The sequence below is a fragment of the Typopeltis vanoorti genome, chromosome 20, assembly GCF_054136105.1.
Source record: "Typopeltis vanoorti isolate ZY-2024b chromosome 20, IOZ_Tvanoo_1.0, whole genome shotgun sequence".
In the NCBI taxonomy this organism is placed as follows: Eukaryota; Metazoa; Arthropoda; class Arachnida; order Uropygi; family Thelyphonidae; genus Typopeltis; species Typopeltis vanoorti.
The window spans coordinates 72,384,016-72,408,798 of NC_143568.1; the positions used below are offsets into that span (position 1 = coordinate 72,384,016).

At 36.1% G+C, this 24,783-nt stretch overlaps 1 protein-coding gene across 4 annotated transcripts in view; it reads left to right on the forward strand.

Moving 5' to 3' along the window:
• LOC150095557 (latrophilin Cirl-like) overlaps nt 1-18,347 on the forward strand; it is a 134,235-nt gene extending 115,888 nt beyond the window's left edge. For 3 of the 4 annotated variants that reach the window (XM_090409780.1, XM_090409779.1, XM_090409776.1), the window contains exons 13-20: nt 1,928-2,039; nt 2,975-3,078; nt 3,208-3,598; nt 3,775-3,875; nt 9,262-9,430; nt 14,119-14,265; nt 16,109-16,187; nt 16,549-18,347. In XM_090409780.1, coding sequence (XP_090265906.1) covers nt 1,928-2,039; nt 2,975-3,078; nt 3,208-3,598; nt 3,775-3,875; nt 9,262-9,430; nt 14,119-14,265; nt 16,109-16,187; nt 16,549-17,318 — 1,873 coding nt within the window. In that variant the 3' untranslated portion in view covers nt 17,319-18,347. Of the gene's footprint in view, nt 1-1,927; nt 2,040-2,974; nt 3,079-3,207; nt 3,599-3,774; nt 3,876-9,261; nt 9,431-14,118; nt 14,318-16,108; nt 16,188-16,548 lie in introns of all 4 variants that reach the window. The other variant, XM_090409781.1, reaches the window with a different exon arrangement.
• Nucleotides 18,348-24,783: the final 6,436 nt, after the last annotated feature.

Below are 24,783 nucleotides of genomic sequence, written 5' to 3' on the forward strand. Positions count from 1 at the left end.
ACGTGTTACCCACAATTGACTGAATCGGACTAGTCTACTGCGGGAAAATGTACGCAATCACTTAATGATATGCACATAACGGAAGAGAGAGGTAAAAAAAAAAACTTAATCAAATGCATTCTGAATTTCAAGTTAAAAAAAATGCCGTAAATTGAGATCTGCATGCATTAAAAGGAGACAGGAATTTTAACCCGAATTCTATTGTACACTGAAGGGGAGACCAACAACAGATTACAGGAAGAATAGGCAAGTAAAGCCCATAAATCAAATTTTAAGCCCCCCCCCACTACTACGCGCTCCCACTTGTATGACAGAGATATTATGCAAATCCGTATAATCGCAAACTAGAACGAACATTCTCTCCCCCCCCACCCCTCTAACCCAAAACTCGCAAGCCTTTTGCGTAATGGTTTTCAAGCCGCATAGTGAACAGGGGGAGAGCTTCCGCTTTTGCACGCTCTGCCCATGGCTCCGTCACTTCGTAATGCCACATTTATAGCCTCGGCCGTAAGTCAGAGCGGGGTTTTGAAGGATCAGTCTCAGCCATCCGGCAATTACGTGAAAATAGTTGGCCCTTTCCTTGGTCCATTTAATCACACAGTAAATAATAAGGGAAATGGAGGCTTATCTTTCTGCCTTGGCCGAAACGCGGCGACTTCTATTAGCGGTACAAAAGGTCGACGCTGTAAATCAAGAAGTATTGGGAGTCTTGTGGCCTGCATCGAACATCTATTATGCATTTGGCAAGGCGTATTTATGGTAGTCGTTTAAAAGCCACTAGTTCGTAACAGCATCTACCATTATCATCCATTTTGGAGCCTTTTTAGTATCCTTCCCTCCCCCCAAGGTTTTTTTTTTCCTTGTCCCCTCAGTATCATACAGTTTCCTCATGTGTAAAATAGAGGCAAGAATCGGGTCACAGACTCAAGTTATTATCCGATTTCGTCGTTATAAGCAGTGTTTTTTTTTATTATTTATTTTTTATTCCTTTATTTTTTACAGCTTGAGATTCTCTATGGAGGTCAATGTTTTTGTTTTGCTAGCGTTGTTTTGTGATTTAGTGAAATAGTAGATCTTGTTCTCAGGATTCCGGATCAGGGCATTTTAGTTTATTAAATATATATATGTATATATGTTAAAGACACCAAGAAATTTTATATTCTTGCTTTTAATCCTTTCCCCAAGTAAGCAAATATAAAGTTTTGCGCGTGAAATATATTCAACTCTGAGCTGCTTGTATAGAAGCTAATGACTTCATATCACTTGCATTAGTATGTATCCCATAATGCAAAGCACACCCCTTTCAGGCGTGCATAATGGGAAGGACCACTGCCCAGACCTGTTTCGACCTTTATTGTGGTCTCTTCAGTGGGAGCCAGACCAGGGAGAGATATCATGATTGAAGTAATGCAGAAGTCACATATAGGGTCAAGCACGTTTTGTCTACTTGTATATAAGATATATATATGACTTCTGTATTACTTCAACCTTGGTATCTTTCCCGGGTCTGGCTCCCACTGAAGAGACCTCAATAAAGGTCGAAACCGGTCTGGGTTTCCTTCCTAGTGGTCCTTCCCATTATGCATTGCATTATACACGCCTGAAAGGAGGGTGCTTTGCAATATGGGATGCATACTAAGGCAACTGATATGAAGTCATTAGCCTCTATATGCAAGTAGTTCAGACGTGAATATATTTCACGCCAAGTAAGGATTTCCCAATCCCAAACAATACATACAAATAAATAACAGCTAGGATTTAGAATTTGAACTCAATGGCGATGATGAGAAGATGGAATGAAGAGACACTTAATAAATTTATTTTATTTTTCAATTACTAAAAAATATTTGCACTTATATTTCGATATGTTCTGATAGTAACAGTCTCTGAGTGTACTAATTGGGATCTCTGTATTGTATACTCTTAGGTTATGGTCAACAAAAGGCTGCTGGGTTCGAGGCTACAACGTCAGTCATACGGTTTGTGCTTGCGACCATCTAACGAATTTTGCCCTGATGATGGATGTGCAGGCAACGCAGGTAAAAATAGATACGGAGAATATACTAGTATTTATATTATATCAGTTTATACGTAATGTCAATCGCTTTAAAATAAAAATATAATTAATTTATAAGACAATTTTTTAAACACTTTCGTTTGATGTTTAGCCAATTCTAAATGACTGTCCGTTCACAACTGTAACCTTCGGGAACTGGGGACTCCGTTTTCAGTTTGGTTTTCGCAGACCCCCCCCCCCCAATCTATGAATGTTAAAACAAAACAAAAACAGTTCATGATTTGTAAGAATGTTATTATTAATAAAGTAATATGGAATGCTTCTTTCACTATTATAAATGAAGATAGATGTTCCTAAAGCAATTGATACACTGAGTTTTACAAAGTTGTGATGTCCTCTGATTACCAAAATTAGGGTTATTGGAAAACGAGTAACAGGCTATTAAGCCTAATTTCTTAAATAAGTGGGAATGTTATTAATATCTTTAGTATTTAATCTTTAATTGTAGTTTGTATTTAAAACTTTCAATGTTCTCCCTATAAACTAGGAGGCCCCCGTAGCTCAGTCGGTTTTGATGATGTCCATTGGTTGGAAAGACCTGGGTTCTCATCCAATCTATGACGAGAAGAATTTTTGTTAGGGATTTTCATTAAAAGATGAGTTAGCCAGTCTCGTGTGGAAGTAGTAGGGTTTTCACCCTATCAGGAACACGGATTTTTCATCAGCAAAACCGGCTACAGGAACAAACACACGTAATTTGCAGCCATAATAGATGGGCCTCATAGTCAAAGTCACTTCGGCTGTGAATCCCAAACAAACAACCCTATAAGCCGTAGTGAGGACATTGTTAAGAGCTACATTAATATAAATCTGTAAACAAAATCTCTTTCATGATTAAAAATTCTATCTTTTATTCAATGATATGATCATCACTTTTTGTTTTTAATCTTTTATTAGTTGACAATCGAAGACAAGGTGATCCTTCGGGTGGTTTCCTATGTAGGATGTGCTGTGGCCATGCTGTGTCTGCTTCTCACAGCACTAGTACTCCAAGTATTCAGGTAAGATCCGTGGGATTCAATCATCACATAATTTATGAAATGCATGCTTACTGATTGGGGAAAAAAAAAAAAAAAAAAAAAAACATCTCCATGGTACCACGAGATCATTTATTTGATTTTTTCCCCTAGGAGCCTTCGGAGTGATCACATGACCATTCACAAGAACATGTGTCTCTGTTTGCTAGTGGTCGAAGCCGTGTTTGTTGGTGGCACTGACCAAACGCATCTCCGTGTCGTGTGTGGTGTCCTGGCCGGGGTCATCCATTACTTCCTCCTGGTAGCTTTCGCATGGCTCTTCTTGGATGCCTTTCAATTATATGTGATGCTAATTGAAATCTATCAGACTGAAAAATCTCGACTCCGATGGTACTATTTAGTGGCTTACGGAGCATCTGCCATAATTGTAGGAATATCTGCCGTGATTGACCCCCGTAGTTACGGCACGCAAAGGTATTGCTGGCTACGAATGGATAATTATTACGTATTTAGCTTCGTTGGACCAGCAACCGCCTGTGTTCTGGTAAGTCCATTGGAATCATCAAATATCGGAAAAAATCAATTTATTAAGAATTGAAAATTGAAATTGTTTAGTTTAATATATTTCGTATTGTTAAATTACATTTTAATTTTTTAAATTTTTCATTAAATTAATTTTTTTTAAAAATTTAAATTTTGGTAAATTTCTATTGTTTGTAGGCGGCGTCACTGTTCCTTAGCCTATCAGTATGTAGGACTTGCTGTCAGTCGACAAAACCAGCTGTGAAAAATAAGGAACAGACAAAGTTCAGAAGCGCCAAGTAAGTCTTGCTTCAGACTGTTTTCATTGATTTTTTTTTATTGCCGTTTGTTTGATTGCCTCTTCTTCAAAGAGCCTATTTGATAAGTAAGAAATTCAGAAGATGGATCCAACTGTAAGAACGATAGTTCTATAGTTATGATATTTGTTGTACCTGCGCTACCTATAATGGAAATTGAAGATTTAAACCATGCCCAAATATGATGATGTTAAGGATTATGTCAACTATTTTATCATTATTATTTTTCATTGTTGAATCACAAACCTGCAGGTTTGTGATTCAACAATGAAAAATAATAATTTAGAAACACGTCATCCACTCAGTATTAGACTATCCGTAACGTTGCGATGAATCAAAGCTTGTGTTTGTAGATTTATTCAGAGTTCTATATTCTGGAATGACGTCAGAACATGCGTAGAAATGATTGCGCCGAGGGAATCTGGACGGCCTCATTGATAGCATGTCAAGAAGTGGTTCATACAAAACGTTTTTTAATTATCCGCATTTTATTCTGTTTTTGAACTTTCTAAATATAAATGCGGATATCTATCCTCGACTTACGATAATATCAGGTTAACTGAGATTCTGATACCGACCTTTCTTGTTACTTAAACTTAAAAAAAATTCGTAAATATCAAAAAGGAATGCACTACAGTTAATTATGTACTGTTCGTGAAAAATTAAGGCAATAAAAGAAATGGAAGAAAAACAGCTGAAATTCATTAAAATGGAACAAAATGCTAATAAGATGACATTATATATAATAATATATTAAAAGTATTTCGATGAGTATCAATCGGGAAATTAAAACAAAATGTCTCTTATAGTCCTTATAAGGACTGGCTTAAAGGGGCGAAACAAGAATGCTTTTCATCTTCCCCGTTATCTGTAGAAGACAGTGTGTGGATAAGGTGTTATTGAGCAATTAAAGCTCTGATCATGGCAGGAGGGTAACAGCAATAGCCGAGCCTCAGTTAGAACCTCATTGGCTATAGCATTGCCATTTATTACCCTCCGAGGGGTATTGGATTGAATGAATCAATCACCGCATCTCACGGTCGATTGATCCATTCTTCATTATCAACAAAATGTCTCTTATAAGAACTGGGCGATGGACTGAATCTTTGACTCTTTATCCCGTCATCTGAATGAAGTAAATCTGCGTGGATGGAGTGTTATTGAGCTAAAAAGCTCTAGTCATGGCTGGGTAACGGCAATAGCCGAGCCTCAGTTAAAACTTCATTGGCTACAGCATTACCATTTGTTACCCTGGAAGTCCTAAAAAGGACTGGCTTAAAGGGGCGAAGCAAGAATGCTTTTCATCCTCCCCGTTATCTGTGGAGGACAGTGTAGGGATAGGGTGTTATTGCGCTATTAAAGCTCTGATCGTGGCAGGAGGGTAACAGCAATAGCCGAGCCTCAGTTAGAACTTCATTGGCTACAGCATTGCCATCCATTGCCCTCCAAGGGTATTGGATTGAATGAATCAATCTTAACAAAATGTTTCGTTTTTTTCTTATTATATATAAATGAACATCATTTACAAAACAGAAAGGTGTTTTTAATCAATTGTATTTAAAAAAATAAAATTTAGAGTAAACAAAATAAAACTTTCAAAACTTATTTTATGTTTTTATGTGCATTAAAGTTTATAATATTTTTCTTATAATATATGAGAAATAGTTGTTCTCAATGTCATAATTTCATTTACAAGTGACAAAACTTGAAAAGCCAATTATTGTAATATTAGACCTTATAATATTGATTTTTGGTACGCCTAAGTTAAACACAACAGTGGTATTTACGGTAGCTCCATGAAGTTGTGTGCTACTATCCTGATTAGAACTTCTCGGATAATATTTTTTGATTTCAATGAAGAATGATGAAGAGTTTATCGGACTCTGATTCATTGTTGGGAGAATTTATTTATTATTATTATTTTCCGTTTTGCTTACTCTTAGGTCCCAAACTTAGCTAGTTTCTTAATAACCTTCGTTCTGTATCAAATCAAAATTTATAGTTAGAGAATTCCAAATACTAGTAATGTTTGACGTCTTCTGTCCCGAGGCACTTGGTTCTCTCAGAATAAATCGAATAAAGATTTTAATTAACACCCACTGAAAATGGAGAGAAATAAAATTTCGTTTTTATCTTCAATGGCAGCTTTTCAAACAAAGCAGTTCTGATTTTTCTGAACCAGAATTGCTTCGAAGTTGGGTTATGGTCTGCTATTATTCCTGTATGGATTTTATATCCTCCGATTCTGGGAGAAAAAAGAATCCTGCCCTCTTCTTATGATATCGACGAACTTACCATCGTATGGCAGAATTCAAACTCGGGTTTTGCCAACAAAAAGAGTATCGTCAATACGGACAATTACGGAGGATACACCCTCAAGACGAAATAGCTACTTCGGAGAGAGATGTAATAAAAGGTCAATGCACGTGGAATTGATCAACACAATGAATTGTCACTTATATATAAAATTTTACAAACGTCCGTGCTACTACAAGGACGTAAAGCCTGTCGATTCGAAAGCAGAGGCGATATCCCACTTGACCAGACCAGGCCAGCATAGTAAGTGAAGCAAACTATGGGGCTGTGGTGGTATGGTAGTAGTAGTATATAAGATCCACTTTTTATTGAGGAAGATTCATTCACTGAATATTTCAACCACTTCAGAGACGTTGATAAGAAGTAAATGTATGTGGTAGTGATGACCCATCGAGTCTAAGCCGAAAAAAAAAAGGGGGGGGGATGGGATTAGTATAGCGAAGAAATACCAAATGACAAGAGTTGGTTCACTACTAGTCTTTGCCCCAAATTACCAACTAACTCTCTTTCCAGCCCAAAGATATGTCGTTCTTCTGCCTATTTTATGCTGTTTTGGATAGACCAATATATCATTAGGTGTTGAAATGTCTCCAGGCATCAAATAAGCTCCAAAGAACTCGCCATTTCTATTTTTATTGACAAATCTCTCACGAACAGATTGCGTTCACAATATTCGTCCCTTTCACAAAAATTCAGAAATCTGTTCCAGAATCCCAGTATGATTTTCACTTTATAGGAGACACAAACGTTTAGCCTTCATGAGTGTTCGGTGAACGAGATGGAGCTATAGCCGTCTGGGCCTGACAAACGACCAACAGATTTCCTGTTACAAGCGTAGCTGAATTGCCGGGTTTATGGCAAGGAATTTAGCCGAAAGTAGCGCATGTCAACACGTGCCTCATTGAAGTCGCAGGGCCTTCTTTCTTAAATCTGTCAACGTATGGAATGTTTGCTGAGAGCTTTGAAAGCTGTGTTTTTGAAAGCGTGCTGTATCTAAACTATGACGCCATTTTCAAAAATAGATTTATTTTTCAAAACTGCAATGCAGATCATTGAAGGAGTTCAAAAGAAAGCTACAAAAATGATGCAACTCTGTACAAAGCTCTAGATACTGCATCACAGATATCGCAGTATCAAGATAACACATCATCATGCTGTAGTCAGTATTCCTTAAAACGGAACCCTAGGGTTCCATACAGGTTTCCTAGAGTACAGACATTTATAACTGTACTAGACGTAATTTGTATTAAAAGTTTCATTTTTTATTTTGTATTAAATTGACTTATTTCTAAAACATGTTACTTTACTTTGTGTAATGTCATATATTTTCTTGATTAAAATATTTTGCGGGTTCATTGTCATAGGGGTCACGAGAAAGATAAACATTTTTATGTGGGGTTCCACATCTCAAAACGTTTAAGAAACTCTAGATATTACGGCTTCTCTTCTATCTGTTGCAACTCCCACACGTAGCTACCGGACACTGCGAACTATATCTAGATACTACCACTCTTATTGTAGATGTCATATTCTATCTACTGCAGCTCCCAGATGGAGTAGTTACCTGGATACTGCAAATCATGCTCTAGATGGCAATTTCTAGATGCTGCAGCTCCCATTCCAGATGTTCTATCATTCCACGCCCTTGATAATGCAGCTCTGTTACATGCTACAGCTTCCAAACGTAGTATCTAGATACTGCTCTTATTCCAGATGTTGCATAGCTCCGTTCCATTAGCTCCTGCAGTTCCCAGATGTTGAATTTAGATGCTGTAAGTCATGCTCTAGATACGTCAGCGTTGCAGCCCCCAAAGTTAACTGATTAACATTGCACATTACTTATTAACAATCCAAGATACAATCATTGTACTGCACTTTCCCTATACAACAGCTTTTTAGATCTCCCGATAAATGCAACCGCCACTTGTAAAATGGAGTTCGTCATCTGCAGCGAACTTTACAAAGTACAAACATTTCACAACTTTCTTCGGCACATATTAGCATCTTTCTTAATCTCTTTCAGCTACTCGACCTGACCAATACCATCAAGAGGGAGCATCTCATTTATGTCCTATCGATGAAAATACAATTCTTCAGTGGTTTGGTCAGAAGCATCGCGCTTTCTCCCCTTATTGATCCAAAGACTTTGGAATTCTTTTTCTTGTGCTTTTAGAAAGTGCGGCTGCTTTTGCAGACACCCCCTGATGACGGTAGTATTGATCCCCGAGAGATCTTCATTCTTATCGGACGCGGTGTTATGTTAGGGATACTCTTTTCATTTCTCTTTCGTCTCCACGCTAAACAAAGTATCTGTAATCATTTAGTTCTTGTAGCATGCGTGGTGGCAGAGATTACTCGCTCACAATACTCGACCCTCCAAGTTCTTCGCCACCATTTATTTCCATAATCTTCCAGTTTAAATGCAGGTTTTCTTGGAGAATATTAATGTGTGTTTGAGTGGTAGAGTGAGGATGCACTGTAGCGATGAACGCTGATAGGCAACGCTACATAATTCACAACTAGCAAGGGATCATTTGGTGATTAATGATAATGTTTCTTCCTACTATCCCCCCCACCCCTTTTCTTTCGGACATTCTCCTGTTGCGAGTATTAAATTACATACTACGTTGTGTGTCTGTATTAAAAGATTGTCCTAAGTTGAAACAAGATGATTAATAGAAGGATGTGGCAAACAGAAGCACGTTTTGGTAAACTGGTGTCTTTATAGATGGTACCGATAACAGAGAACCAGTGGGAAAATAACCCTTCTGTTGGGCATCGTGGTTGACGAAAGATATATCGGCTGCCGAATACCTAAACAAGTTTCTCAAAAAAAAAAAAAAAAAAAAAAAAAACGTTAATTTTATTTTATAAGTTGGTTTGAGTGTGCTTTATTATAATACGCCCTCTATGTGTTATGTACTTGAGTTATATGTTCCCCTGTAAATGATGCTTCACCGCATGCTTCGACAAACACAATGTTGATGATGTCATGGATTTTGGTTGAAAAATCCACATTTAAAAAAAAAATCGTTTTGTTTTCTATTTGCAGAGTATACAGTAGGGAGTCGATGCTAGTTCTCCTATCCTGTAGCGCCACCTGGGCTCTATGCTTGATGTATCTCCATAGTGAGATGCCGGTGATGGCTTATCTATTTACAGCATGTAACTGCCTCCAGGGGTTGTTCGTCTTTGTGTTCTACTGCGTAAGAAACGCTGAGGTAAGCAAAATCCCTTCTTAGTCTTCAGGCCATTTTACTCCGGCAGTAATGTTCGATCTTGACAGCTAATGTTTCACCTGCTTGCCATGTGTACATATGTTTGCCATTGCGTTGTTTTGAGATAATCATTTTCGGGTATCGGAATTGTTTTTTTTTTTTTTTTTTATTATTTTTTTATTTAAAGCAAGGGATGCTTTCCCCGGAAAGAAAATACAGTCCCGTTAAGGGAACGAATCGTCCCAAAACAAGTATACCGTTCTGCTGTCGTACTAGCTGAGTAAAGGAAGTTGGGATGCTGCTCCTATAAGACATCTACTACTAAATTAACTTCAAAATATATTTTAAGTTGAATTGAAATAAATTAAAATTCAAGGTTTTTGATTTTTTTTAAACTAATCATGGACAGGCTGCTGGTCACGTGTCTTGGAAGCTTAATATATGCCTTCGACCTATGCTATTAATATTTATTATTTATCCATTGTAAAATTTCTCGAGAATATTTCCTTCCCATTTTATGATAAATTTGAAAAAATTGCTTTATCTGTATTATTAATTTTATTTGAAATTGCCTGTTATTAAAAAAAATCGTATATGTATGCAGATTGGCAATCAGGAGCTCGGTATAACACGTTATGCACGTAAATCACTGCTCTTAACAATACTCATAAAACTTTCATGTCGCCCACTCACATGGCAAATCGCCCCATAATGCTGTGATTGGAGCGTTTACCCTTGTACCTCCTTTGTCAAAGCGTTCTCTTCCCTAAATTATAAAATATATTGGTAAGCATCTATAGAACAGATTCGTTTATTATTATAATGTAGTTCTCCATACAAACCAAAATTCAAAAATGCATAATTATTTGTTCACATGTACATAACCAGCCATAATCTAGTGAAGTGACTTGTTTGGATTTAGATAAAATATTATGGATGACAGATAACATTAATTAGCGCTTCTTGGACTCGATCCGTATGCTTTTTATTCGAAAACACATCACATCCTTATAAGGACTGGCGTAAAGGGAGGGGGGGAGCAAGAATGCTTTTCATCTTCCCCGTTATCTGTTGAGGACAGTGTAGGGATAAGGTGTTATTGAGCTATTAAAGCTCTGATCATGGCAGGAGGGTAACAGCATTGCCATATTTAAAGGTAAAGCCGTCTCTAAAAATTCGGACGATCCCTAGGCCACTCAATCATGGGCGAAAGACCGTCCATCTCAGCGTTGGCCTTCCACCCACACTCCACCACCGACAAAGCCCCTCAGCGGGCTGTGCCGGAGAACACCTTTCCCGGAGACTCAAATTGCTCCCTTAAGGAAAAAACTTTCCCCGGAGACTCAAATTGCTCCCTTACAGGTAAAAACCTTAAGAGAGCGAACTCAAAACTCTCGAATCTCAGCGCCTCAGGGGGTAACAGCCGAGCCCCAGTTAAAACTTCATTGGTACAGCATTACCATCCATTACCTCTCCAAAGGTATTGTAATTCGACGCCATGAAAACACATTACATCTTCCGTCTACTTTATCTACATTCATCTTTATTAATAAATCTAAAAGGTGTCTAATCTCAACTACTTTTTTTTCTGTATTCTTTGATTTATTTCTTAGTTCTAAAGTATTTTAAAATATCTCTCTTCAATTACTATCTTATTCTTTTCTCAAAAATTATTTTTCATTTATTATAACAGCGTGTAGCTCTATTGTGATGCACACACTAATCGTCTTATTCCATTATTTTTATAATTATCTTACTATATCAAGGGTATGGCAACCAAGTATACTTGGATGGTTATGATTTTAAAGGCTAGAAGAAAAAGAAGAATGAAAACCTAGAATTTCTTTTTAGAGATAAATTAATTAGCTCAACTTTCTGGTCGGTAAAGCGCGCCACTGGATGTTACTGCAATGAATGTTTCTTCACAGTTGAGCACATTCTGAATATCAGTTGCTACAGCTGTAGTACGCCGATCGCCATCAATAATTTAAGCAGCTTAGCTACCGTAACAATAAAAAGGAGGCCGCAAATATACCATCAAAATTTTACGATCTTCTTTTGAGTCTAGGAGAGATCTTAAATCAGATTTGTGTCAAGGTATTTGCTTTCATCGAGCGGTTGTTATTATCTCTAAATAGAGAGGGCATCCGCTGTTTACTTGTCGCTCTGGTGTTTGGGGACTAATTCGCGCAGTTTCTCGTCAATTGCCTTCGGGGGCACAAACTCCGTATTTGCGTTTTTCCAGTCAACGAAGGACAATCGTCAATAAGCACCTCCCTAACATTAATTATTTTGCCTTGGATATGAAACAAGGACACAAACACAACCGAAAACTTGGTATTTGTGTCAAGTATTTGAATTCTTTAGATTATGCAAGGGATAATGGTCCTTATCAAACGCTGCAAAAAACCGAAACGATTGTGTAAGCGTACTTTAAGTTAGTGAAGGCCTTTTCATAAAGATTTAAGACAGGAAATTGTCTTAAACCTAAAATTTAGATTGCCACTCCTTTAGGAAAAATTCTTTTCAAGTTATTATCGGGATAAATAGCAAAAGACCAATAAAATAGGCAACATTTCCAAGTAAGATTGTAATCTTACTTGATAGAGCAAATTATACTTTTAGAATAGAAATCGGCGTTACTCTACCCCCCCCCCCCGAAAAAAAAAAAGAGGAAAAAACTTTCGAAATCAGCAGTACATATGTTTTGAAATAATGCCTTGATAGTTATTTTCTTCTTATTTCTTTATCTTAAATACCCTTTAGTTACTAAAAAAATATATTTCGGCGTTATATAACGCAGATCTTTTTTTTTTTTTTTTTTTGTTAAATATATCTGGATTTTTGCGTTCGCTACATAATTTTTGGTAGCACGTTATCCCATAATTCACTACCTGCCTTAGTAAGTAGTCTCAAATGCATTTCCAGTGACCACTTTTGAGCCAACCAAAATTTCACACCCTTGTTCATGCAGAATGTCTAATTTTGCTGCTGTATTTCTATACTTGAAAAGTTTGAAAGGAAATATGTTTATGTACACTAAATTAGCTTTCTTAAAAGATGCCAATTTCATTTATGTATCTTAAATACATTTTCAGATATAATTATCAGAAAACTGCTAGTTAGCACAAAATTCTGCTGCAATACAATCAATGTTTTATTTAAGTCGCTTTCACTTTGCTCTGTAATACAATATAACCGAGGCGTCTGATTAACAAAAATAAATATTAATTAATCCTAAAATTGAAAAACAAGAAATGACAGAATTCTAAGCAACACTTATTTATTTTATTTTATTCCAGTGGATAGTAATTTTCCACTACTTATTTATCTTTATTAATAAAATTAAAAGGTGTCTGAACTAAACTCCTCTTTTTTCTTGATATTTTAATTTGTTCGTTAGTTCTGAAATATTTTAAGATACTTTTCTTCCATCGCCATTTTATTCTTTTCTCAAAAATCCTTTTCTCGTTTATTACAACAGCGTGTGCATCACAATAGATGGGAACGAGATACCGCTTGTTACATACATTAAGTGTTGTTAAGCATCGTCATGGTTACAACAATATCGCTATTGTCTGAGCCAAGCAGAGAATGGATTATTCAGTGGCGTATTTCTCTAAAGCACTAAGATGCTTTTAACCTTCCAATTTTTATTTTCTCGTAGCTGTTAGTGTATGAGGGAAATTTAATATAAGCAGTCTTGCAAAAGGATAGGAAACGGCGTAGACCGGTCTATCCACTGCAATCTGTTTCTTGACCTTGGCTGTACTTGTTCTTTAAGTACAAAATTACCCTTTGTTTGAGTAATATATAGAGCTTAGACCGAAACGCCCTATGCAAGAACCTGTTTCTTCTAAATAGACACTAACTGTAGCAAGGTTTTATCGGCGTGAGAGAAGGGAGATCGGATATGAATGTGTCCGACTAAAGAAGCCAATAACTTCGGACTTGCTACATGAGAATGCATTTAAAACATCCTACACTCCCATCACTGCATCGAGCCATGAAAGTTTTATGGGCATTTTAGTATCTCATTCACGAAGATATCGAAGTTCGTAATGAAATCAACCACTGCTGAAGCACGTGTTCAACAATAGAATTTGTGGCGCGAGTTGAAGAGATCAGCTCAATAGTTGAAATAAACACATTGAAGCACGTGCTTAAAACAGAAGATACAAGAATTATATTATTGAGAGAGTAAAACAAAGCTTAATTATGAAATCAACTACTGCTACGCGCGCGTCAATAATAGAATTTGTGGCGCCAGTTGAAACAGATTAACTCAATGATTGAAATGAACACCTTTCAAGCACGTGCTAAAAAAGAACGTGACTACAATTATATTGCAACCAATAAAATAAACAGTTGATGAAATCAACTATTACTACTGAAGCGCGTGTGCAACAAGAGAATTGGTAGCGCGAGACGAACAAATCAACTCAATGATGAAATAAACACGCTGCAGCACGTGCTAAACAACAATCATATTGCAAACAATAAAACAAAGTTTAATTATGAAATCAACTAGCTCAATGATTGAAATAAGCACATTGCATGAATCACGCGCTTAAACAGAGAGATTACAACAATTATATTATTGCAATTAATTAAACAATTGTATATGAATAAAATACCAATTGTCAAAACAGCGAGTTTTATAGTTTTCTCTGTTCTTTTTTCACATTTAGGTTCGCAAGGCATTCCAGAACTCTCTGGCCCGTGGTGACAGAGTACCAGCCTGTGTCCGGCAGCCAAAATCAAGCCAGCGAAGGACGAGTCAGTACTTGCATTCCAATGGTGTTGTGGCTCTACCGCCAACTTCGAGCCAACATAGTGTGGGTACCTCCTGCCTTCACACCCCCACTACCGTTTCTTCTTTGTCCACAGGTATTGCACCCTCTGTTGCGCTGTTCCTACCTTTCGTTTCAAACCACTACACTCTTTTCTTTCCACCTGCACTGCTTCACTCATGCTTGGGTTTGTGATACTAACATTCTCTTACTAATTCTATTTCTTTAAACTTCTTGGTAGAAAGGGGCCAAAACTTATTTTTCAACATTCCGGTATGTTAAATGCCATCCCAGGTTTGGTTATACAGAACAGAGGTGTTAACAACCTAATGAGTTCCACTATCTGCGAAATATCATTGTTCATAAACCATGTCTTCTATAATTTAAGTTGTATGAATTTATGGATATCACAGCTACTTTTATAATACTTTTTAATTTCTATATATGACCCTGTATATTTAATAAAATAGTTTTTCATATCTTAAACATCCATCCATAATTAGTTAAGTGATTGTTCTATGTTTTACATTTTATCCAGTACTCATTTCTGCTTACGCAAATTAGCTTCCCAGTTGAATGGAACTATTTTTTTTTAAAGACTCAACCACTCATTCTATCCTACCTTGTCCAAAACCTTCGTTCCATTTACTAACAAATTAATTTGCATGTTTTCTGGCTATACATGCAACTACTAGACACAAATTGCATGTTATTGTGTACACCAACATCCTTCCTGCATGGCCTTGCACGAACTGACTTTCTTTTATCTTACTCTCAGCTATGAGACGATGCTTCTAGCTAGCGAATGGTTGCAAGGAATCGAAGAAGAAAAAAAAAAGTGTTTATATAACCCAAGGTTTTGTTAATCGCATTACTTGAAGAATGTATTGGGTTGATAAATCAATCGATCGATTTCTAACATTAGTAAAAAATAAATGTGGTTTCTTAGTTAGAAGAATATTTATTTAAGTATATTATTTGAAAATAAAACTCACTGAGATGTCTGCGGTACAGTAATTTAGTTTGATGTATTGGATATTTGATTTAAAATCTGTTCACTTTAAAGAAGTATTTAAATTGGCTTTTTGAATGATATAACCGAAAAAAATATTTATATAACTGTTTGCAAGGATATTTAATTCTTGAAAAAAAAATAAAAGAAATATATATAAAATTAATAAATGATAGAAAAAATCCTTAGTTTCACTGTGTGAATGTAGTATAGAGTTACATAAGTCTTTCGTGGGAGCCACATAAAAATATAACTCATTTTTTAAAACATTATTTAAAAATGATAATTTTAAATTTTAGATAATTTTTTTTTATAAAAATTCCCCTAGTAATTGTTGATAATAATAATAATAAAAAGAATAGAAATAAAATAGGGGAAAAAAAGAAAAGTAAAATAAAATAAAATTGTTGAAAATAAATGCCAATTTGCACAGATAATGACAAATATCTTTTGTTAATATCAACAAACCTTTGAAATGACGTAACGTATTGTTCAATCAGAGCACGAGCTATTTAAAAAAAAAAAAAAAAAAAACTAACCGAACATGTATTTACAAATTAATTTAAACTAGATAATCAACGTACGGGTAAGTTGCTAATTTACTTTTAAAAATATGTCTTACTGTGTTTTTGAATTTGAGTGAGAGTTCAAGAAATGGTTTTCGAATATGTTATTATTTAAAAGAAGTCTAATAATATTACAATTTGTTGAAAAGATTAATACCTTTATAAATTAATGTCATTTGAAATGCGTTGAGATTTCAATATAATTTATGATTATTTTGCTATTGGCAACAATTTTCTTCGGAGTAGTGATTTTTATCTGAGTTTTAAACAAATGTTATTACTAAAAATGTAATTTTTTTTTTCTTTATAGTTACCACACCTGAGCTGGAATTCTGTCAAGGCGCCCCTCCAACAGTTCACTTCCACCACCCAGAATTGTGCCACACAAGGTAATTCCATCTATATGCAAATGCGAATGATAAAGAATGAAAGACTGATTTGAAAAATCGTGTACGAGGGGGAACTTTGATCATTTTGTAGCCTGGGACCGATTTGTATTTTGGTTTGGATGCTTCGAGTTGTGAGAAGTTTGTAACAAGATTGTACTCAAAGAAAACTTTATTTATTTTACGTAAATTAACATGCTAACCGGAGAATAGATTAGAATCTTTATGTAAACTTTTAAATATTTTCAAAATTTAAAAACAAAATAATTTTTTAAATCAATAATTATTTATATAAAGTTTAGTTTATTAGACACCTTTTTTTTTTTAAACTAGCCTCTATAATAAAATTTTTTTCCTTTCTCAGATCTCCCATCTATTGCCACACTCAGCAACTTGGAACATGAGGATGGTTGGATGTGGAGCCAACAATCTAGGAGGCGTACAGAGCCATCTGGTGACGTTAATCTAGAAGGATGGTCTATGTCTGGGGAAGCAGGGATCGTTGATAATGAAATGGCCGGCGTCGGAAGCTGGCTTGATGACAGGGATGGTACCCATCGGGATATAGCATTCTTGGACATCCTCCGAACATGTAACCGACACAGTGCTTCTAGCGGCAGGACCGAACATATATACGAATCTATTGACGACACACACAGTGCAGTGCATGAATGTTGTCCGGCAGTGTCCAATGCAACCACGAGGTCCAGAGAAATTAGAAGACTTCCGTTGGAATATCCTGTGTACGACCTTCGGGAGCGCCATCTACCGGCTCCCGATGTATACTATCCGAAAACTTTAAAAGTGGGGATAAACGCATCCCCTCAACTGTCCGAGTGGTCAACGGTGAATGACACCCCATTACGAAGGTGTGGCTACGGGATGCCAAGCAGGACGGAATCGTATAGGTCATCAGGAAGTTTGGAAGAATGTTCTGGTTCTGGTGATTTAGTCAGCAGTACGGATTATGAAATGACCCATGGCGGGGGTCATATGCTACAGAGTCTTCCGAATCTTCGATTATGGGAAAGCCCTTCGCCGTCAGTGTTCCCCCGTGTGTTGAAATATCCAAGCGACAATGCTGTGCTAGTGTTCGATGCCGAACAGGAAGAACAAAACTGTACACCGACATAGCTGAAAGGTTAATGACCCCTTTTTCTTCCCCTCCCCTCCAGAAGTCATTCTGTTATGCTAGTCAGCGCCAGCGGGACTCAAATTTATGCTTCGTTTCGGAAGCTGTTTGCTATTATCTATCTTCCTAGCTCTTGCGGCAAATGTACATAAACTCTGGCTGATTGGTGTCCAGCCCGAAGACCTTGGAAGTGTGTTTGTGTATAAAAAAAGATTTAAAAAAACATGAATAAAAAAATAATGCAAATTGTCGGGCAGCGTTGGCCATTTTAATGTGTTCTTTCTCAACCCCAATCCCATCCTGCCTTTTCTGGCCATACCAGAAAGAAAAATAAACTGAACCATATATTGAAAACAGGATTAAAGGTGCAAAAATCAACTAATTTATGAATGAAAGCTACTTGGTCGATATCAAGTTAACTGTGCAATGGAAATATAATTAATTTTTTTTTTTTTTTTTACTTAGCTTTAAGGGAAGAAAGATGTCTGTCTTTTCTGAGTTCTACTTTCATTTAATAATCTAAAGAAAAAAAGTCATTCTTTTTTGCTAGCAAAATTGAACTTACTGGCGTGGTTTTTATTTAACAGCCTAAAAGCAAAAATCGCACCTTAAAATGAATTACAGGTTTAATTACGTTCAGAGGTACAAATGGGAGTCCAAAATCGACAGTCAATAATTGGTTTAAAATATTAATTGGGAAGAGGAGCTAAAATACGAAGGCGACATCAGTGTTATAATTAGCCAAGTGCTTGGTTTATCCCTCCAGTGTCTTCACCAGTCTATCATGCGTGCGAAGACTATGAAGAATGCTCAACCCACCTATTTGTTTATGGTTACTTCAATGGTTTTTAGGTTTTTGACTGTGATAAAACCCCCTCACAGTGTGTGCGTGTGTGTAAAATCGTATCTCCTCACCTTCCCCCCCCCTTGACCTTTTTCCTAAAGGTGCTGTCGATGCCAAGGGACTGCCCTGCTGGCTTGTATGCTGTGTAACAGCAGAACCAATAAAGAGAAATTATTTATATACTCAATTTGTGTTCACTTATTTATGTGTGCGTGTGTGTAGATGCATTTTGTTTCTTTTCAAACACATTTTATTGTAATTTTGAAATAAGTTACACTTAAAAAGGTTCAGTTTCATTAATAAACCAAGAACTGGGGGTGAGTAATCAGAAAAACTGAATTGCACAATCAAGAGTGTAATTCCAGAGCTAACTTATCACAATCACGATTCACGTGTTGTATCATACAACTAATTTCACTTTTGCATTTTTCTTTATTTAGGACTTATATGTTAAACAAAAGGGTGTGTTTTAAACAATTTATTGAGACATTAACTTATACTCGAATTAAGTAATTGTTTTACATTATTTGTTAAACAAAAGGATATATTTTAAATATTTTATTGATATATTGACTTGTATTCAAATTATTTTATATTATTAGTTTCTCATTATAATTACGACACAACTACTTCCTGCTCTAATTCGTATGTTCTTTTATCTTTATTGATTTCTTAATTAAATGGAGTTGGATAATATATTTATCTGCGAACCTTTATTAGAGATAATTTGTTTTCATCGTTTTGCAGAAGCTTTTTTTTTAAATTACAATTGTAATATGTGTATGCTATAGTTCGTGCTGGTTAATCAGAGTAGAACCATATCCAAAATTAAATTAATAACATACTTGACAAGCCTTAATATTAATATATCGATCCTGATAATGGACAATTAAAAATAAGTAACACGTAAAGATTTATTTGGGATGTTTTTGTGGGTGTGTTATGAGAACGCTGCACTTGATACATTGCATATTTTTCTGTAAAAAATTACAAAGCTTCTCTTAATTATAATTAATACATAATTAATACACATATGCATTACGATGGTTTGGTGATATTATAAATATAAAAATTTGGAATATTTTAAAAAGGTAGCTGCATTATTTTTAAAATTTTAAAAAATATTCTCAATTGTTTAAAATAATAAACTAATACTGAAAATTAAATATAAGTTACACCATTTTTTCTAAAAAATAAATATATTCATGGCATGGCAATCGGATTCGTCTGAAATATGAAACAAAAATAGCATTTATTGTGAACAGCCTATGGAAGAATGTTATGCTGTAATAGTAACTAGTACATTGGGTGCGTTAAAGATTAGATATAGTCTGCCTAAGAATTCGGTTTGTGTGTGTGGGGGGGGAGGAATGCTAGGAAATCGTTTTTTTTTTTAAAAAAAAAAATTAAATAAAATACCTATTTCATCATTACCCAAATTAACAGCAAATCCAATTCCGATTATTTTAATTTTACCCCCCTCCCCCCATCGTTTCTATGCACTATAATTACGCGATTTTAATCAACCCCAACTCATGTCATATACGCGATAGAAGAGCGTCCATTGCTCACTGTCGCTCGTATTGATAACCTGATAAAACCACGCTATGAAAGGTTAATAGCTTGCGAGGGTGGAATGATATATGATGACCCAGACGGAATAGCTCCAGAGAACGCTGATCAGCTGTCCAATTCCTTGGTGTGCTATCTCCGAATACATGATGCGATCAGCATTTGCCCAAACTCAGCTCAAGGGAGCGAGAGAAGAAAAATGAAGAAGCCCGCGTGCAAGATTGATGGATGGTCATAGTCGAGAGAGGTAGTGGCAAGTTGCCGTAACAGAAAATCACGAGGAATCTGACGTAGTCTATCTACGTAGGACATATTGGAGAATGGACCTAAGTTTGTTCGAGACCTAAGTGGAAAAATCATACGATTCATTGTATACACTAAGGCATCGATTTGCGGTATCTATTCCTACCTGTTATCCATAAACTGAATGAAGACAAGAAAAAAATTAAAAATTAGTTTTATGAAGACTTTTTTTTTTTTTTTTCTCAATGTGTCACCTACCAATGGTATGTTTAATTGTATATCGAGACAGAAAGAGTGTGTTATCATCCTCAAAAAGTTAAAAATTATCTCACATTAATAGTGTGAGGGTACAGGAATGTCCATGACTCATCGGTTTGAGTGATGTTCTCTGGTTGAAAACACCAAAGTTCGAATCCCGTTTTGAAGATGAGTTAGCAGATCTAATACGGAGTTAGCAGGGTTTTTCGTTCCACAACCATGAAATCGGCGAAAAGGACACGCAATTTATAAACAAATGTACTTTACAACCAACAGCTTTATACTGGTTTTAAAATATTACCGTATTTGCTGTATAAGCCTTAAAGTTGTGATATCATAGGCTAACTCTGAGTCAGTAAACGATTATATAATTAAATAAAAGGGAAGAGAATAGGCTATATATATATATCCAGGATTCAGATTCTGTTTGATATCTTTGTTCTTAGCATTCCTTTAGACTTGCATTAACGATGCTGACCCGGGGAGGGGGGGGGAATTCATACCGATTATGATGCGATTGATTTTTAATATATATTTTAAATATTTTATCGATATGCGTATGTGGAAGTAGAGAGCTTGTCAATGTTTGAGACCTATTGCTTTGAGAGACTGGCTGATACGCAAAATCAGTATGCTGTGTGGGATGAACCCTCCCCCCCTTACCTCAAAGCGTCCCCCTTTGATAAATATAACTTCTGCACAGTTGGAACTCCACGTTTTCCAGTCCTTTCTATGATCATTTATTTGGTGCATGGCATGAATTTTTATCATGTATTTTTTGCCCTTTACGATAAGATATCTGTGAGTAGAATTCCATTTCTCTTCTTTCTTCCCATTGCCATACTTCATTGACTTAGTTTTTCAGTAAATTGTACGAGCCTCCACTGTAGTTTGTAGCAGGGGGTGGGGGGAAGAAACCATCAGATGGCTTCGTGTTTCGCAAGTTAGTTGAAACCATTAGAGTAACATCCTCTTCTCCTTAATCCACTTTCTTGCGGTGCCAAGAGACCCATTAAAGGATAGCATGTATTGAGGGATCTCCTACTTCGGTTGCTGATCTAATAGTGTTCGTATTAACTAAAAAGCTTTGATAGAAAAAAAGAAAATGACGTAAGTTGAGATGAAAATACCAGTTTCAAGAGAGACCGCCATGTTGGGTCGTAACTAATCCAATATTGCATTCGTATGCACTAATTATAGAATCCAATTAAAGATTTTTCTGTTCGTAAATCACAATGCCTAATTGCGAATATATTAATAGTTATTAATTTTTAACACTTTTTTTTGTTACTTAGAAGAACGGAGATTTCTAGACGTCATCAGTCTATTGTGGTTAGCTCCAACGATAAAGAGAATTTATCAATAAATTGTAGGTCTGCTTATACCATTGTCCGTTAGGTGGCGCTCCAATATTAAATATATTAATATTAATAGTCCTTATAAGGACTGACTTAAAGGGGCGAAGCAAGAATGCTTTTGCTCTTCCCCGTTATCTGTAGAGTAGGGATAAGGTGTTATTGGGCTATTAAAGCTCTGATCATGGCAGGAGGGTAACACCAATAGCCTAGTCTCAGTTAGAACTTCATTGGCTACAGCATTGCCATCCATTACCCTCCAAGGGTATTAATCACCGCATCTCACGGTCGATTAATCATTCCCTCTCAAATTTCCCAATATATATATATATTCGGTCTTTTGTGTTTGTAGTAATCAGTCTGATTGTAATTGACAGATTAGTTGGTTTGAATGTGAACTTGACTTCACGAAGAATTTTTCTGCAAGATTACGAAAAAAGGAGATGTATGGAATGCCGGTTTCTCGGTGAATTTCTGATGAACCACGGTGCATCCAGGATCATCCTAAGGCATTTGTTTTGGATTCTCTGCAATTTCGAAATGTTTAATCTTGAAGTGTGACTCCGTGCTGGTGAGGCGTAGGTAATGACTGGACACTGGACGTATTACCATATTATATTAGGCTCAATTTGCTCTTGATCAATTGGTAGAGCTGGACTATTACTTTGGAAGATTTGGAGCCAATGAGATTGATGTGCTTTTTTCTATCACACCTTATAGTCCTTATAATAAGGACTGGCTTAAAGGGGCGAAGCAAGAATGCTTTTCATCTTCCCCGTTATCTGTAGAGGACAGTGTAGGGATAAGGTGTTATTGAGCAATTAAAGCTCTGATCATGGCAGGAGGATAACAGCAATAGCTGAGCCTCAGTTAGAACTTCATTAGCTACAGCATTGCCATCCATTACCCTCCAAGGGTATTTTGGATTGAATGAATCACATTTTTCACCGGAAGAGAATACCAATTCTTTTCTATCACACATCCACATATTAATAATTTAAGTAACATTATTATAAAGAGTAATAGGTGTATTAATATTAATGACAATATTAAGTAATTACTTCAAAAATTTTCTATTTATAGAAAAGTATTCTATTAAAAATAATAAATGCATTTTTTTTCATTGGAATAAAAACTTTATTTTTATATTTGACATAATATATGATCAAACACGGCGGAATTTGTTTTTGACTTATAAGAATCAATATAAGAACTCCACAAAAAGTACGTAAATGTTGTTAATATACGTGTTGTTAATATACGCTTGCTTATTTAAATATGTGGTTGCCGCTAAACTAACCCAGTAAAAAAAGTGGATTGAGTTGCCAATACAACGACCATTTTCCCAAGCTATAAACGATTATAAATGCCGTCATAAAAATTATCTTCAACTCCATAAACAAATTCTCCCAGGAACAATCGAACTTGTCGCGCCACCTAACGGACAATGGTATAAGCAGACCTACAATTTATTGATAAATTCTCTTTATCGTTATAGCTAATCCACCGAATAGATTGATGACGTCTAGAAATCTCCGTTCTAAGTAACAAAAAGTGTATAACACTATTCTAGGTCAGTACCTGTAGACACTAATGCCGAAAACCATGTAAATGGCATCCCAGCGGAACTATTATAGCGGAAGTGATTTTGTTTACGACTTTAACACTCCATTGTGGCGGGAAGTTTGCAAGAGAGCGTCAGCGAGAGATCAAGTATGTTAATGACAGTGGGGTGGACTATATCGATTGGACAACGTGAATTACTGCAGTGAGAGGAAGGTCACTTCTTTCAGAACAGCGTTCATTAAATTGTGTTGTGAAACGTTGTTAGTGGGTGGTTAATTTTCACCCCTTTTATTCCCCCCACTTCTAGCTGTTGTCAGGAAAAGTGGGCCGAAAAAGAACCGACACGCTACGAAATTCATTACACTTTATTAACGATAGAAATTCGGTAATAATGCTTATCTAAAGCGGGTGCTTATCTTCAACTATTTGCAATCTTTGCAGTAATTTACAGGGGCTTCGATATTAGCAAGTAATTATTTATTTGTACCTTGACGTGTGCAGTCACCTTTGTCGTTCATAAGAGTAATGTTATTATCGCTATTGTACGCTGACAACCTTTCATAATCCCATTAGGCTTAGCGATAACATTATGAAGATAGCAGTCAATATTTGAATGGGGGGGGACGAACATTAGTCCATTGCGGTGACCCCCGCTGCTACGGCATTGTGAAGAGGACTTCCTAACTCAAATTATGTAAATGTTAGAGATTAGAACGAGCAACGGAAAACGCAAAGAGGGTCCTCTTAAGCACGAAAATGTTGATACAAAGATGAATGTACTCGAAGTATTTTGGAGGGTTCGTGTTTGTATTTCGTCTCATCGAAGTATCACAAGTTTGGAAGCAAATTGATCCCATTAAAGGAGGTTTGGTGGAATGTTCTGACGATGCTTGAAGTCCTATTTATATGTACACTCAAGGTTTCTGTACGTTTAGTGAAATACGAACCTAAATCATTATATTGAATTGTATGAAAAATGCGATCAATTTAATGATTGGAAATAAACAAAAAAAAGTTTATAAATTCATGAGCTAAAACTGTAGGATCGCCCACCTAGTATCACTTTGGCGTCCTTTGATCCATGTAACTATACTGCGTTCCACCCGATTGCTGGGATTCAAATCAGCAGAATTATGTGACAGTAGAACGTATGGAATGTTGGGATACTTTTCGAATCTGGCTTGCACAATGCGAGTCTTGTGACACGAGCATTGTCCTGTTGGAAGAGTCCAGGTCCACCTGGTCCGAACTAATCCTGAGGTGAGTAAGAATTAGTGGGCAAGGACTGTGATGTCCACGAGAACAATCTCCATGCTTGGATACCCCGCCAAACGGGGCAGTCTAGTTTGGACGGAAATAGGCTGCGTAGTCATAATGTGGCTCATGAGTGAATATTAACTGTTATTTTGAATTCAATTCAATGAATATTTAATGAATGTATTATCATAATATATATCTTAATAAGGCAATAGAATAATATTGTCCTGAGATATCTCATGGATCGGAAAGAAAACTCATTTCAATTATCATTAATTGGAGCTGTTTGTATGTTGATTGGAAGTACTTCCGCACCAACACTCACTCCAGTACAATTTCTTTTAATTTGTATCCAGCTAGTATGTCTCGCTG